At 39.0% G+C, this 15252-nt stretch overlaps 1 protein-coding gene across 6 annotated transcripts in view; it reads right to left on the bottom strand.

Annotated features, from left to right (window-relative positions):
• Positions 1-15252, bottom strand: part of APP (amyloid beta precursor protein) — a 297857-nt gene that overhangs the window by 59081 nt on the left and 223524 nt on the right. For all 6 annotated transcript variants that reach the window (XM_017856460.1, XM_017856467.1, XM_017856483.1 and 3 more), the window contains 2 exons: positions 13072-13200; positions 12091-12190 (listed from right to left, as the gene is read on the bottom strand). In XM_017856460.1, the coding sequence (XP_017711949.1) occupies positions 12091-12190; positions 13072-13200 (229 nt within the window). The remainder of the gene's footprint in view (positions 1-12090; positions 12191-13071; positions 13201-15252) is intronic.

Here is a 15252-nt window from a genome sequence, read left to right as displayed (position 1 = left end):
AAATTCATGTTGTAATGCAAGAGACCTCGGATACTCAAAGCAATATTGAAAAAGAAGAACAAAAGTAACAGACTCACACGTGCTGATTTCAAAATTTACTACAAAGCTACAATGATCAAAACAGTTTGGTACTACAATAAGCACAGGCACACAGATCAAAGAACTAAGAATTAAGAAATAAACCCATATTATCTATGGACAATTGATTTTGTGTAATAGTACCAACACCATTCACTAGGGGAAATAATAGTCTTTTTCTTTCTTTCTTTCTTTCTTTCTTTCTTTTTTTTTGGAGACATGGTCTTGCTCTGTTGCCCAGGTGGCATGATCAAGGCTCACTTGCAGCCTCAACCTACCCAGGCTCAGGAGATCCTCCCACCTCAGCCTCCTGAGTAGCTGGGACTACAGAAAGATGCTATCATGCCTGTGTAATTTTTTGTAGAAATGTGGTCTTGCCATGTTTCCCATTGTGGTCTTGAACTTCTAGGCTCAAGTTATCTACCCACCTTGGCCTTCCAAAGTGCTGGAATTACAGACACGAGCCACTGCACCTGGCAAGAATAGTCTTTTTCAACAAACGGTGCTGGGACACTGGATATTTATATGCAAAAGAAGGAGGTCAAACCCTTACCTCACACCATATATGAAAATTAAAATGAATCAAAGATTTAATTGTAAGAGCTAAAACTACAACTCTTAGAAGATAACACAAGTATAAATTGTTGTAACCTTGCTTCAGACAATGGTTTCCTGGATACAATATCATAATAACTGCCACAAAAGAAAAAAACTGATAAAATAGACTTCTAAATTGAAAACTTGTGTGTGTCAAAAGGATCCTATCAAGGAAGTGAAAATACAACCTACAAAATGGGTAAAATATTTGCAAATAATGTATTTGATAAGAATTTAATAGTATCCAGAATATATAAAAATTCTTACAAATCAATAATAAAGGCAGGCAGAGCGCAGAGTGGCTCACGCCTGTAATCCTAGCACTTTGGAAGGCCAAGGTGGGCAGGTTGCCTGAGCTCAGGAGTTTGAGGCCAGCCTGGGCAACATGGTGAAACACCATCTCTCCTATGCTAAGAATACAAAAAATTAACTGGGTGTGGTGGCGCGTGCCTGTAATCCCAACTACTGGGGAGGGTGAGGCATGAGAATCGCTTGAACCTATGAGGCGGAGGTTGCAGTGAACTGAGATCGTGCCATTTTACTTCAGCCTGGGTGACAGAGCAAGACTCTGTCTCCAAAATAAAATAAAATAAAAAAAAAGAAAGTAAGAAAGGTAAACAACCCAATTAAAAAATAGGCAAAGAATCTGAACACACATCATTTATTTGAACTGAACAAAATAATCCATAATAAATCATTGCAATGGCATGAAGAAAACACTGTAGTTGATGTTTAATTCATCAAATTTCTGCCAGCGTCCATTTGGAGCACAATACACAAGATCAATATACTGCACTGGATTATATATATTAAGGTCAACAATTTGTCTGACAGAATGGTAGAGATAGTTTTTTTTTTTTTTTTTTAAAAAAAAGGAAACATTTTTTACATTGTTTAATCCTAGAAAGTCTATTTTTTTTTAATGTAGCTAAAATGATTTACTTTTTCCTAAAATTATGGAGTAGAAATACACAAAAGAAAGTATCTGTTTGCCAAATGGGAAAACTATAAAAATCATTCAGGAAAATGGATGCTGTATTACATGTGAACTTTTAAAGGTCATTATCAATGACTTCAAAAGATCATCTGGATGACATACACTATATTTACAGATTCTATAATTAAACTCCAAAGCAAGAAAAAGAGAACTTACATATTATCACAACCAAAAAAGGCATAGAGAGCTAAATGTATACAAATCACTCTACGAGCCACCACTATGGGTGAGTTCAACACCTGAGGTCTGTAACCTCAAGTCTGTAGACAGACCAGTTGGGGACCTAAAGTATGAAGTGTACCGGCATGCACACATTTGTATCTACGTGTGGAGACATTTCAACATGGCAGTCCAACTTGTGGGGAAAAGAAAGAGAGATCAGACTGTTACTGTGTCTATATAGAAAGAAGTAGACATAAGAGACTCCATTTTGTTCTGTATTTGAGATGATGTTAATCTGTGACCCTACCCCAACCTTGTCCTTGCAAGAGACATGTGCTGTGGTGACTCAAGGTTTAATGGATTTTGGGCTGTGCAGGGTGTGCTTTGTTAAACAAATGCCTGAAGGCAGTATGCTTGTGAAAAGTCATCACCATTCTCTTAATCTCATTGTACCCAGGGACACATATACTGCCAAAGGTTGCAGGGACCTCTGCCTAGGAAAGCTAGGTATATTGTCCAAGGTTTCTCCCCATGTGATAGTCTGAAATATGGCCTCATGGGAAGCGAAAGACCTGATTGTCCCCCAGCCTGACACACGTGAAGGGTCTGTGCTGAGGAGGACCAGTACAAGAGGAAAGAACGCCTCTTGGCAGTTGAGATGGAGAAAAGCATCTGTCTCCTGCCCATCCCTGGGCAATGGAACATCTCGGTGTAAAACCCGATTGTATGTTCTGTTTACTGAGAAAGGAGAAAACTGCCTTAGGGTGAAAGGTGGGACTTGCTACAGCAATGCTGCTCTTTATGTACTAAAAAGGTTTATGGAGATGTTTGTATATACATGTCAAGGCACAGTACTTTTCCTTAAACTTAGTCATGTCACAGAGATCTTTATTCATATGTCTTACTGCTGATCTTCTCCCTATGATGATCCTATTATCCTGACACTTCCCTTTTTCTAAGATGGTAAAGATGATGATCAATAAATACTGAGGGAACTCAGAGATCGGTGCCGCGTGGGTCCTCTGTAAGCTGAGCGCCGGTCCCCTGGGCCCGCTTTTTCTTTCTCTACACTTTGTCTCCTTGTCTCATTTCTTTTCTCAAGTCTCTCTTTCCACCTAATAAGAAACGCCCACAGGTGTGGAGGGGCAGGCCACCCCTTCACAACTGTCAGAAAACTAAGAGGCTGTCTTAATAGTATACTGTACTTTGCCATTTTGAAGCATAAAATACTTTACATGTAGGGCCATTCATTTGACAATGCATTTTCATTTATAAATGAGTGGTTCTATTTTGGAAGAGAAGTTGTCTTGGGTCAAAGATACACATTTAGACATAGGCAGCTGAACTTATAGTTCATGTCTGTTAGTTAATAACACTAGGGAAAATATGAATAAGGGGCTCTGAGACTATTATGAAACCAATGGGGGAACAAGGCTTTGGTTGTTGATAGTAAGTATAAATGTTCCTGGCTGGGTGCAGGGGCTCACGTCTATAATCCCAGCACTTTGTGGGGCCAAGGTGGGCAGATCACCTGAGATCAGAAGTTCCAGACCAGCTTGGCCAAAATGATGAAACCCTGTCTCTACTAAAAATACAAAAAAATTATACAGGTGTGGTGGCACGTGTCCGTAGTCTCAGCTACTTGGGAGGGTGAGGCAGGAGAATCACTTGAACCCGGGAGGTGGAGGTTGCAGTGAGCCGAGATCGCATCACTGCACTATAGTCCGGGTGACTGAGCAAGACTCCATCTCAAAAAAAAAAAAGTTCTTATATCTAAATACTTAAGTCAGCTGTAAACTATTGAATCTATATACATTTAAAAGTCATTTCTTATGATAAACAAAGTGACAGCTATGTTCTTATAAGAACAAAGGGACAGCTCTCTCTCATTTTATTTGCTTTTATGATTTTTTTTTTGATGTTCATCCTTGATTAACAATTACACATAGGGATACTTGAAATTCTCAATAGTATTAAATTTCTATTTTGTTGGACTGAGAGGTGCTATAAATATTCTATTTTAAACCTAGTCTACTTTGGACTCACTAAACCCCCAAATCAATAGGCTTATTAGAAACAGAATATGGAAACACTGTCTTTGAAATAACCATGCTGCATTTTTCCTGAAAAGTGGAACATTTTATGAAGAGGCCACAGTAAAATTGTAATAAAAAATAAGCATTCTTTCATTATTGCGAATTTCTTGATTCCCCGCCACAACTTTCAATCTCACCCCATTCACTATGGATTTATTCAGGCAGAGATCTTTCCTGCATCTGGTTTATAATAATTCATGTTTTTATTAATTTTGAATGCTAGAAGAAAAAAATGGATATGAAACAATTATGCCTTTGTTCCCTCTTTATTTCCTACTGCCCTTCTCATAAATTGGTTGTTACAGCATTCTGTAAAACAGCCANAGGGTCTGTACTGAGGAGGACTAGTATAAGAGGAAAGAAGGCCTCTTGACAGTTGAGATGGAGAAAAGCATCTGTTTCCTGCCCATCCCTGGGCAATGGGACATCTCAGTGTAAAATCCGATTGTATGCTCTGTTTACTGAGAAAGGAGAAAACTGCCTTAGGGTGAAAGGTGGGACTTGCTACAGCAATGCTGCTCTTTATGTACTAAAAGGTTTATGGAGATGTTTGTATATACATGTCAAGGCACAGTACTTTTCCTTAAACTTAGTCATGTCACAGAGATCTTTATTCATATGTCTTACTGCTGATCTTCTCCCTATGATGATCCTATTATCCTGACACTTCCCTTTTCTAAGATGGTAAAGATGATGATCAATAAATACTGAGGGAACTCAGAGATCGGTGCCGCGTGGGTCCTCTGTAAGCTGAGCGCCGGTCCCCTGGGCCCGCTTTTCTTTCTCTACACTTTGTCTCCTTGTCTCATTTCTTTTCTCAAGTCTCTCTTTCCACCTAATAAGAAACGCCCACAGGTGTGGAGGGGCAGGCCACCCCTTCACAACTGTCAGAAAACTAAGAGGCTGTCTTAATAGTATACTGTACTTTGCCATTTTGAAGCATAAAATACTTTACATGTAGGGCCATTCATTTGACAATGCATTTTCATTTATAAATGAGTGGTTCTATTTTGGAAGAGAAGTTGTCTTGGGTCAAAGATACACATTTAGACATAGGCAGCTGAACTTATAGTTCATGTCTGTTAGTTAATAACACTAGGGAAAATATGAATAAGGGGCTCTGAGACTATTATGAAACCAATGGGGAACAAGGCTTTGGTTGTTGATAGTAAGTATAAATGTTCCTGGCTGGGTGCAGGGGCTCACGTCTATAATCCCAGCACTTTGTGGGGCCAAGGTGGGCAGATCACCTGAGATCAGAAGTTCCAGACCAGCTTGGCCAAAATGATGAAACCCTGTCTCTACTAAAATACAAAAAAATTATACAGGTGTGGTGGCACGTGTCCGTAGTCTCAGCTACTTGGGAGGGTGAGGCAGGAGAATCACTTGAACCCGGGAGGTGGAGGTTGCAGTGAGCCGAGATCGCATCACTGCACTATAGTCCGGGTGACTGAGCAAGACTCCATCTCAAAAAAAAAAAGTTCTTATATCTAAATACTTAAGTCAGCTGTAAACTATTGAATCTATATACATTTAAAAGTCATTTCTTATGATAAACAAAGTGACAGCTATGTTCTTATAAGAACAAAGGGACAGCTCTCTCTCATTTTATTTGCTTTTATGATTTTTTTTTTGATGTTCATCCTTGATTAACAATTACACATAGGGATACTTGAAATTCTCAATAGTATTAAATTTCTATTTTGTTGGACTGAGAGGTGCTATAAATATTCTATTTTAAACCTAGTCTACTTTGGACTCACTAAACCCCAAATCAATAGGCTTATTAGAAACAGAATATGGAAACACTGTCTTTGAAATAACCATGCTGCATTTTCCTGAAAAGTGGAACATTTTATGAAGAGGCCACAGTAAAATTGTAATAAAAAATAAGCATTCTTTCATTATTGCGAATTTCTTGATTCCCCGCCACAACTTTCAATCTCACCCCATTCACTATGGATTTATTCAGGCAGAGATCTTTCCTGCATCTGGTTTATAATAATTCATGTTTTATTAATTTTGAATGCTAGAAGAAAAAAATGGATATGAAACAATTATGCCTTTGTTCCCTCTTTATTTCCTACTGCCCTTCTCATAAATTGGTTGTTACAGCATTCTGTAAAACAGCCATCTCTGAAAAGAGCTACATTTTTAGCCTTGAGGTAGCTGCAAAGAGAAGCACACTTTGATAAATAACCTCAGTGCCAATACAGAGAGTAGAATAGAATCCTTTTAGCAGAGATTTAAGGAAGATTACAAAGGACAAAAAAACACCAATCATTTTTAAATAACAATTTCACAAAGCAAAGGTTGAAGGGATAAACGGATTCTGCCCTTTTGAAGGATTAAAAAATAATTAAAGCAGAATATGAATATTGAAAAGCAGCCATATTTTCACTGAAATAATGATTCCATCATTTGTTGAATGAAAAAAATATTAAGAAAGTTCTACATAGTGATTTAAAACAGAGAAGGAGATTTTATCCATATACAAACAATGCCTGAGGCCATTCTTTGCAAGAAATCTTCATAATCTGCCTGAAAATAACTTTTTTGTTTATAAAAACATTAAGTAATAAATGACTGAGCCTGGGAACTTGCACATAATTAAAATGGAATGAAAAAAATATGAAATTATAAAATAAAACATGGGCCGGGCACGGTGGCTCACGCCTGTAATCCCAGCACTTTGGGAGGCCGAGACGGGCGGATCACGAGGTCAGGAGATCGAGACCATCCTGGCTAACGCGGTGAAACCCTGACTCTACTGAAAATACAAAAAATTAGCTGGGCGTGGTGGTGGGCGCCTGTAGTCCCAGCTACTCAGGAGGCTGAGGCAGGAGAATGGCGTGAACCCGGGAGGCGGAGCTTGCAGTGAGCCGAGATCGCGCCACTGCACTCCAGCCTGGGCGACAGAGTGAGACTCTGTCTCAAAAATAAAATAAAATAAAAAAAAAAACATAAAAAAAAAAAAAAAACATGGGCCTTTTATAACATAACTAACAGGAAAATTCACTTATTTGTCACATGAATAGCTTCAGACTGTGCTTGGCGGTCAAAGAGAGCAGCATAATTAAATCAAGTGTCAAGGTATGTGAATTGGGTAGATGACCAAAGAGCAGAGGGTCATGGTACAAAAAAGGACCATGTTGTAAAATTTTATTAATAACAGTCCTCCGAATCCTGATTTATGCTTTGTTATCTTTGCCAACCGCATCCATTTAGTTGACTTGATCAATCACAGCTTTAGAGAATGCTGTGGCCTAGGAAAGAAATCTGTTTTGTGTGGCACTTATGCTAGATGTCAAGGAAGGAGTTTCAGGCAGTTCTTTAGGGTTATGGAGGAGCCCACTTGATCAGTCCAAGTTAAGGAGCATCTGTCTTTTTATCCTGGGGACTGGCTTCAACCTTATATTTATAATTACTAATATCTAAAAAGTACCAGGGTCCCTGCTGGATCTTGAGGAGGCAAGGATGACCAACATACATCTGGAAGAGCTCACAGGATAGAGGGTTGGTAGAGATATAAACAAATAATTTACTACAAGTTAAGAGTATGGTATTGGAGGTGGATACCCAGTGCTTTCCAACTGAGGTTAAGTAGGGGAAACTTCTACTTCAGAGAGGAAAATGGGTAGGAGAGAGAACATGGATTTTGGACTTCTGGCAGGTCTTGGTTTCCACCCCACTTTCATCACTTTACTATCTGGGTGGGGCAAGTGGTAACCTCTCTTAGGTTCAGTTTCTTCAGCTGTAAACCGGGGATGCTACCACTGAATTTCCTGGTGTCATCACTAGCCCATATGCTGCCTTTTTGTGAAATACAAGAAAGCCACATCTCTATATGGGGTTCTGTATCTCAGGGGAACATTCATAAAGAAAGAACCTGACCATCAGCATTATCACAAACAGGCACTATTAGTTGGCTACATGGCTGTCACTCAATTGCCAGCTCTTTTCTCTGTTCTCTACGCAAATTACAAAGGGTTTATAGGACTTGGGCATTTTACTTGCATCTTGAAATGTGCAACTTTTCAAGCAAGGAAAAACCACAAGCAGTTTTTTTTTTCTATTTTTTTGGGGACGGAGTTTCGCTCTTGATGCCTAGGCTGGAGTGCAATAGTGTAATCGTGGCTCACTGCAACCTCTGCCTCCCAAGTTCAAGTGATTCTCCTGCCTCAGCCTCCTGAGTAGCTGGGATTACAGACGCCTGCCACCATGCCCGGCTAATCTTTCTATTTTTAGTAGAGATGGGGTTTTATCATGTTGGCCAGGCTGGTCTTGAACTCCTGATCTCAGGTGATCCATCGCACCCAGCCTACAGCTGTTTTGTTTTTTTTTTGTTTTGTTTTGTTTCCTGCAGGGAAGTTGCGTAGTTCCGAAAAGGAGGAATTGAAGTGGGAGGGAGCCAATGCGAGACAAGAGGTAGGGTGATTGGCTGGGAGTCTAATGACACTGATGAGAGGATAAGATCTCAAGTAAGTAGTGGATATGCAGAGATTTCACATGAACACAGGAGGCAGAATATACAGGACTTGCGACTGATAAGACATAATGCGAGAGAGAGGAAGACATCATGGATAAGTTTAGGCCAACCAAGAGAACTCAGAATAGTGTGTGTAAAACAAGTAAATTTCCAGAAGGACATGAGTCTTACACACATTGATTGCGGGTTCAGAGGCACATGGGATATTTGGGGTCTGGAATATGGCACTGGGATTCAGCACGCTGGCTGTGGTTAGGCCTATGAATCTGGGATTCACTGAACTTAGTGGGAAAGTAGCATCAACAGACAGGATGCCTCAGGGAAGCACAATGGAAGATAAAAGGGCCAGGGCCAAAACTCACAAGCATGATGAACCCTATGCTCTGGTTGCAATTCACTGCTCACAAATTTGATGTCAATTTTCCCCTTCACGCACAGCACTCTTTCTTTCTAAGCATGACTCCATTCTTCCTTTCACCCGTAAAAGAGAATTCTAATTGGAAGTGTAATTGACTGAAGCAGACATACTTGTCCCACTACAGATACTGGCAGTTCCCTAGACTGGTGAAAACCTCTTATCCATAAAGCACCTGTTACCATTATTTAATGAAACCATTGTGCCTCTCTACAGATGTTTGACTGCATTAAGCACATCCTAATTGCTTGCATTTGTAAGCACAAACTTTTATACAAAAGACATGCATTTTTAGGGACTTTAAAATTTTCTCCTTTTGCCAGTGTCTCTGAATTTTAGTATCCTATCTGTACTGAACTGACTCCAAATCTAAAATTTGATTATATATAGAAATGGCAAATAAATGCAACTCAGACTAATGACAAAGCATTTAATCAGAGAATATTAGAAAGAGTACAAGACATAACCCGGAAAAAAAATCTATGAAGAATCTATTTAGAAAGTAAGCTAAAAGTGACACTTTTTATTATGAGAAATTTCAAACACACACAAAAGTAAAAAGAGTAACATAAGGAACCTCTAATAACATTTGGCTTCAGCAATTAGCACCCGTGGCCAATCCTGAAGTTTCAACTATATTCCTACTAAAAAGTGGTGGACTGTTTTAAACGTTCCTTCAAATGAAAAAGGACTATAGATGACAGCTAGGTTCAACCCAGAAAAGCTATTCTTCCCAGCGAACCAGTTCTGTAGCTTTGACACTAGGAGCTCAGATAGTGTACAGGGTTCATTACTGCAAACTTCTCTTTCTATAGAGAACAGTCATTTAAAAGTGGAAGCATCCATGATTCCAAATGAAAGGTTTTTAAAAAAGATTGTCTTTCAGAATGTGGCATCTAGTATATTTAGAATGACACACACACACACATATGTCATTATATATATATATAGTCATTAATAAAAAAAACTCAGCCATTAGGTTGGATTAAGAGCACATTACATACACACACAGACACACGACACATACACACAAAGAGCATATATGTAAAATGCTCTTAATCCAACCTAATGGCTGTCTTTTTTTTCTTTTGACAGAAAAAGATTCCACGATACGAAATATCTAAATATCCTCCCTGTTACTGAGATTTGAAGTTTATTGTGCTGTCCTATTCTTGGGTATTTTGTAATACTCAAGATATCTGAACCACCATCTGTTCTGTGGAAGTGTGACTAATTACTGGCTAATGTGTTCAGCAGTATAGTGCCAAATAAAAAGTTCTAATAATTTAATTATAAAGAGTCAACAATAATTGCTGGGTGAGGGTGGAATACTGGTCATCAACTTTTTAGTCCTTTGTAGTGGCTTATTTCCCTATAGTTTGGTATTGCCTATGCCACTTCAACTGAAGTCACATGTGAAAATAGGCTTAAGATAGTGAGAAAAAAAAATGTTATCTAGAAGATTTTAGCTTCAGTTCATTAAGACTAATACATTATTTGATTTTGTATCTTCTACAACTTTTTGGAGAACTCTTTTACACTGATTTAATATACAGCATTTTAAAGGTTCCTTACCGATGTCTATTCTCCAAGTATACCTGAAAAGTATATTCGTTTGCTAAAGAAACTTGATACTGTTCTCAATTCATGGTGTAGACTAAAAACTCCACCTCCACTATCGTCATGAATTCTTGCTCAACACTGAGTTGCTCCTTCTGAACAAAAGCTTGGCACACTATGAAGTTGCTTTTTTTCTTTTCTTTTTTTAATAGAGAGGGGGTTTCACCATGTTGGCCAGGTTGGTCTCGAACTCCTGGCCTCATGTGATCTGTTCACCTTGAACTCCTAAAGTGCTGGGACACTGCACCTCCCTGAATAATGAGGTTTCTTTTGCAAGTTACGCAGCTCAAAGTGTAATTTCCGATTCCATCCATTAATGTGCAGTACTGAACAGAACATCATCACCTGACACATGCCAAGTATTTCACAGCAATACAAACAACATTTACAAGGCCGTGTAAGTCAGGAAAGAAGGAGCAGAATAACACTGGCACAAAATGGAAGAAGTGAGGGCCAGCTGTTCTCCTGAGCGGTGTTTCAGGCACTTCAAAGTTGGACTTACTGTAATGGGTGCATCCATCAACAACATGCTGGGTGTTCTGATTCCAGATGATAACCTGTATCTATTTCCAACCCAATTAACAAAGGGCAGGATTCTTTATGGGGAAGGATATGCCAGACACATACTGCTTATATGGTGGTAGACTACACACTAAATCTCCAGTATAGGTACATATGCTTACGTTGAAAGATGTACCAACATAATAGTCATCTATGTACCTTTGTGAAGTAAAGTTAAACAGTTATGGGCATTTTGGCAGTTGACAGAGACTTACGTGATATTTTATTCCCTTTCCAAGAAAAACAGAAATGGGAGACCTTAAATGAATCATTAGTTATTAGGAAAGTCATTCGGAAAAGTAGGGACATAAAAGACAGTGGGCACACAATGTCAGTTTCCTGGTTTTGATAATGGACTACAGTTATGTGAGACGTCACTGGTGAGGCAAGCGGGTGATGGACGCATGGGACCACTCTGTACTATTTTTCCAAGTTCTTGTGAGAGTATAATTATTTCAGAATACAGGTTTAATAGCCCACTATCTTTTAGGTTTAAACAACGGTGTGGTTCAAAGAACACTCATGGCTTCCCCGCTCCACCATCAAAGAGAGCTGTGACTTACTGAATATAACAATAACCTCAAAGTCAGAAGTCACAGTTATGTGTTTTGGCTGTGCTACTCAGAATGCATGTGACACAGGCCAGTAAGTTACTCAAATTTTCAGTTTGAGCTTTTCCATTTGTAAGATGGAACAATCATGACCCTCAAAAGATGAAAAATGAGTTTTTTCCCTTCATTAATTGTAAAGAACCAAAGCATCATAATTTGAGAACCATAACAAGATTGGGCAAGTTAGAAAATAATGCTGCCATGTACAATTCAATAACAAGTGTCCAATTATTACAAAACTACACCCTAAATCAGGTGACATTCCTCCAGTCTTACAAGTATGGAGAGGTAAGAACTGATTCAATTGCTAAGGCTAGAAAGCTAGTTCCATCCTGACAGTTTCATCACAAAAGACAACCTGTTCTATTAACTTTCATATTCCTCAAACAGATAACTACTTCCTCAATTTTCCTCTGGGGGAAAATACACTTCCATGTGCAGCATCAAAAGAACAGCTTACTTACCAACTTCATCCTGAATCTCCTCAGCCACTGCAGGCACGTTGTAGAGCAGGGAGAGAGACTGATTCATGCGCTCGTAAATCACACGGAGGTGTGTCATAACCTGCGTTAAAGGATGACAACTCCAGGTCAACAATGTCTGGGGTAGGAATGGTTATTTTTCTTACCAAGCACTGCAAGTAGATACAAACTTCCAAAATAAAACTGGCAAACACTGCTACTGCTAAAAGGTTTAACGGAAAGGACAACTTTATTTTTCTTGTTCTCTATTTCTGTTCTCTAACTTTTAAGCTCAGGTTTAAGGCTTATCTTTAAACTGACCATTATCTTGTATGCTTATAACAGCCAATTAAAAAGGCCACCTCTGCCAAGTCTGATTCCTAATACTGAGGCTCTCTAAACAGACCCTGATGCCCTCAATACATTTCTTTGCAAATTTCCCCATAGAAAACAACACATCTCAATTTGATTGGCTATTTCATGCTAACTATATATATATTTTTAACTCTTCCACTCAAGAAAATTTAAAATTTCAGAGTTCCTAAGGTGGATCCCAGTTTTCAGCCTCTGGGAAGCGGGGAGTATAAAATACATTATTACTGGGCTTCATTTAGGCTCACATTAAATCTAAACATTGCGGTAGGTTTATGATTGCAAGCCATACTTATGAACCAGTTTTCAAGATTTTAGTTTACACAACTGTTGTTTTCCTCATTTTAGTCATTGGTTTTATTCAGTTCCTTAGCAATCAGCAGTAGACTATTAAGATTTTTATATTTCTTGTTATTTTCACAAGTCAAGAAAATTGCCAAACCACATATTGCTTTAAGACAAGCTTTTAGAATGTACCAGAAGTTAAAGAGCTCTTGCCACAGGGAAAACACCTATAGGTGCTCGGAGAACGCCCAGGATCCTGTCTTCAACCCAAGAAGCAAGAATCCTGGATTGTCAAAGCTGCAGAAGATGATTATACCCCGCACGTACCTGGGACCGGATCTGGGCAGCTTTCTTGGGATCTACCATGCGTACATGCTCGAAATGCTTTAGGGTGTGCTGTCTGTCCTTCTGTTCTGCGCGGACGTACTTCTTCAGCATATTGAACACGTGACGAGGCTGTGGGAGGAAAATGAAAAACTCTTTTTCAAGTTTGTGCAAAATATTGCTTCTTCCACTGGCATTGGGTTAGAGGTTCCACTAATGCATCTGGTGATGAGAACGCACTGTGAATCATCTTTCTGCAGGTCTCCCTTCTAAACGTTTCTCCTACTCCTTTCTTAATGGGTAATTACTTAGATCGGCTGCTTTTCATTTCCACAAGAGCATTTAGCATTCTTGACATATACGATGATTGTCCTCCTTACTCAATATTTTATTTTTACATAGGAGTATTCTGCTATAGAAAGAGAATAGCTTTGAGGTCTGTCAGGTTAAGTTAGGTCCTTCTCTTTTCCTACCCAAGTATACAAAAGGGCATATGTGAGACTACATTGCCACATGCGTATTCTGAAGACCACAGTAATGTTGCACAGATAATCCCATCACCAGTAACATGTAATACACGATAATCAAAATGAGAAAACCAGGAAATTTAATCACTATTTTGTAAGCCAAGGAGTAAGTGAGCTGTAAGAGACATTATATTTTTCTAGGAGAAAGGTCATTGCTAAACTGTATTTATTTTACTTTGAAATTTAATTAAGTTCTTTCTGAGCTATCAGATTCTACTTCTTTCAGCAACAGTTACATTTTGTCTTAAGTGCTCCTATTTTCTTTCTAATTGGTTCCATTTCATTTTATTTTAGTTTTACCTGAAAACATCCATCCTAATAAAAGTAAGGACAAAGTTTCCCTGGTCTTCAACAATTTCATCGCTATATCCTTTCCACTATATGATTTTGTAGGATGATTTCCAAAGACACACATTTCTTCTTCATTAAAACAAACAAACAAAAAACCAGCTGTGAAAATTCATGTCAGGAATAGAATTTTGGTCATTTGGGCAAACCTAGTTATTATTAACCCATGTGTCATGAGTACCCTGAAAACCAGCTGGAAGGTACAAAATTTATTCCAGAGATGGTGTGTGTGGCGGTGGGGCAGAGGGTAATGGGGCTTCTGTTGTGTTTTCCATGTTCTATGGGATGTGCCTCTCCTTCCCCTTTTGCTTAATTAACTTAGGAGCCATCTCCCTGCCATCTCAGGTGGAATGAGGTACCCTTTTTCTGTGCTCCCATGAAATATGGTGCAAATCCCCATTAATGCACCTAACTCAACTTATTAAATTATGTATGATTCTTACTCCCCTCTTTAATGTGAGATCCATAGGGCTGGATGTGGTCTTCTTTTTTTTTATTTGGAACCCCAATAACATAGTGCCTGACCCACAGGGTGCTCTGTATTTGCTTGAATGCCTGCCACAAAGGCCATGCTCCTATACTTGAGAAAACAAATACATATACACAATAAAAATAAAACAAACTTGCGCACATCTGCCTCATTTATTCTTTTTTCCTAAAAGAAATGTGCTCAGGAGATCGACCATCGCTGGCCCTAACACAGTGAAACCCGTCTCTTACTAAAAAAATACCAAAAAACTAGCCCCGCGGCGTGGTGTGGGCGCCTGTAGTCCCGCTACTGCGGAGGCCTGACGCCCAGTGGAGAATGCCCGTACCCGTAAACCCGGGCAGGCCCGGAGCTTGCAAAGTGAGCCTGAGACTCTGGCCTACTGCACTCCAGCTCTGCGGCGACATAGCGAGACTCCGTCTCAAAAAAAAAAAAAAAAAAAAAAAAAAAAAAAAAAAAAAAATGAAATGTGCTGCTCCATAATCCCCAGACAGACATCACAGCTTGCAACAGTTCTTGGCAACATATCATTACAACTCTCATCTGTACTGTGAAATCTGGTCGAATTTACAAATCAGAGGATGACCTTTTAAATCTTAGAAGAAAAGTAGTAAAAGAGGTAACGACAGATAAGCTAGATCTCTATATACTGAAAAGAGGATAGGTTATACATGTGAATTAAAAAAAAAAAGCACATTTGAAAACATCAGAGATTAAAGGTTGACTCTTGTTGATTGTGAAGGGTATTTGATACGCAGCGCTGTGTGATCAGGATCTTACCCAACCACCCTCAATGCGTGCTTGTTATTAAGCACCAAGGTC

Source organism: Rhinopithecus bieti, unplaced genomic scaffold (assembly GCF_001698545.2).
Source record: "Rhinopithecus bieti isolate Rb0 unplaced genomic scaffold, ASM169854v2 scaffold_1295, whole genome shotgun sequence".
NCBI lineage: Eukaryota > Metazoa > Chordata > Mammalia > Primates > Cercopithecidae > Rhinopithecus > Rhinopithecus bieti.
The sequence above is the reverse complement of the archived record's forward strand: the minus strand, read 5'-3'. Positions and strand labels throughout refer to the sequence as shown.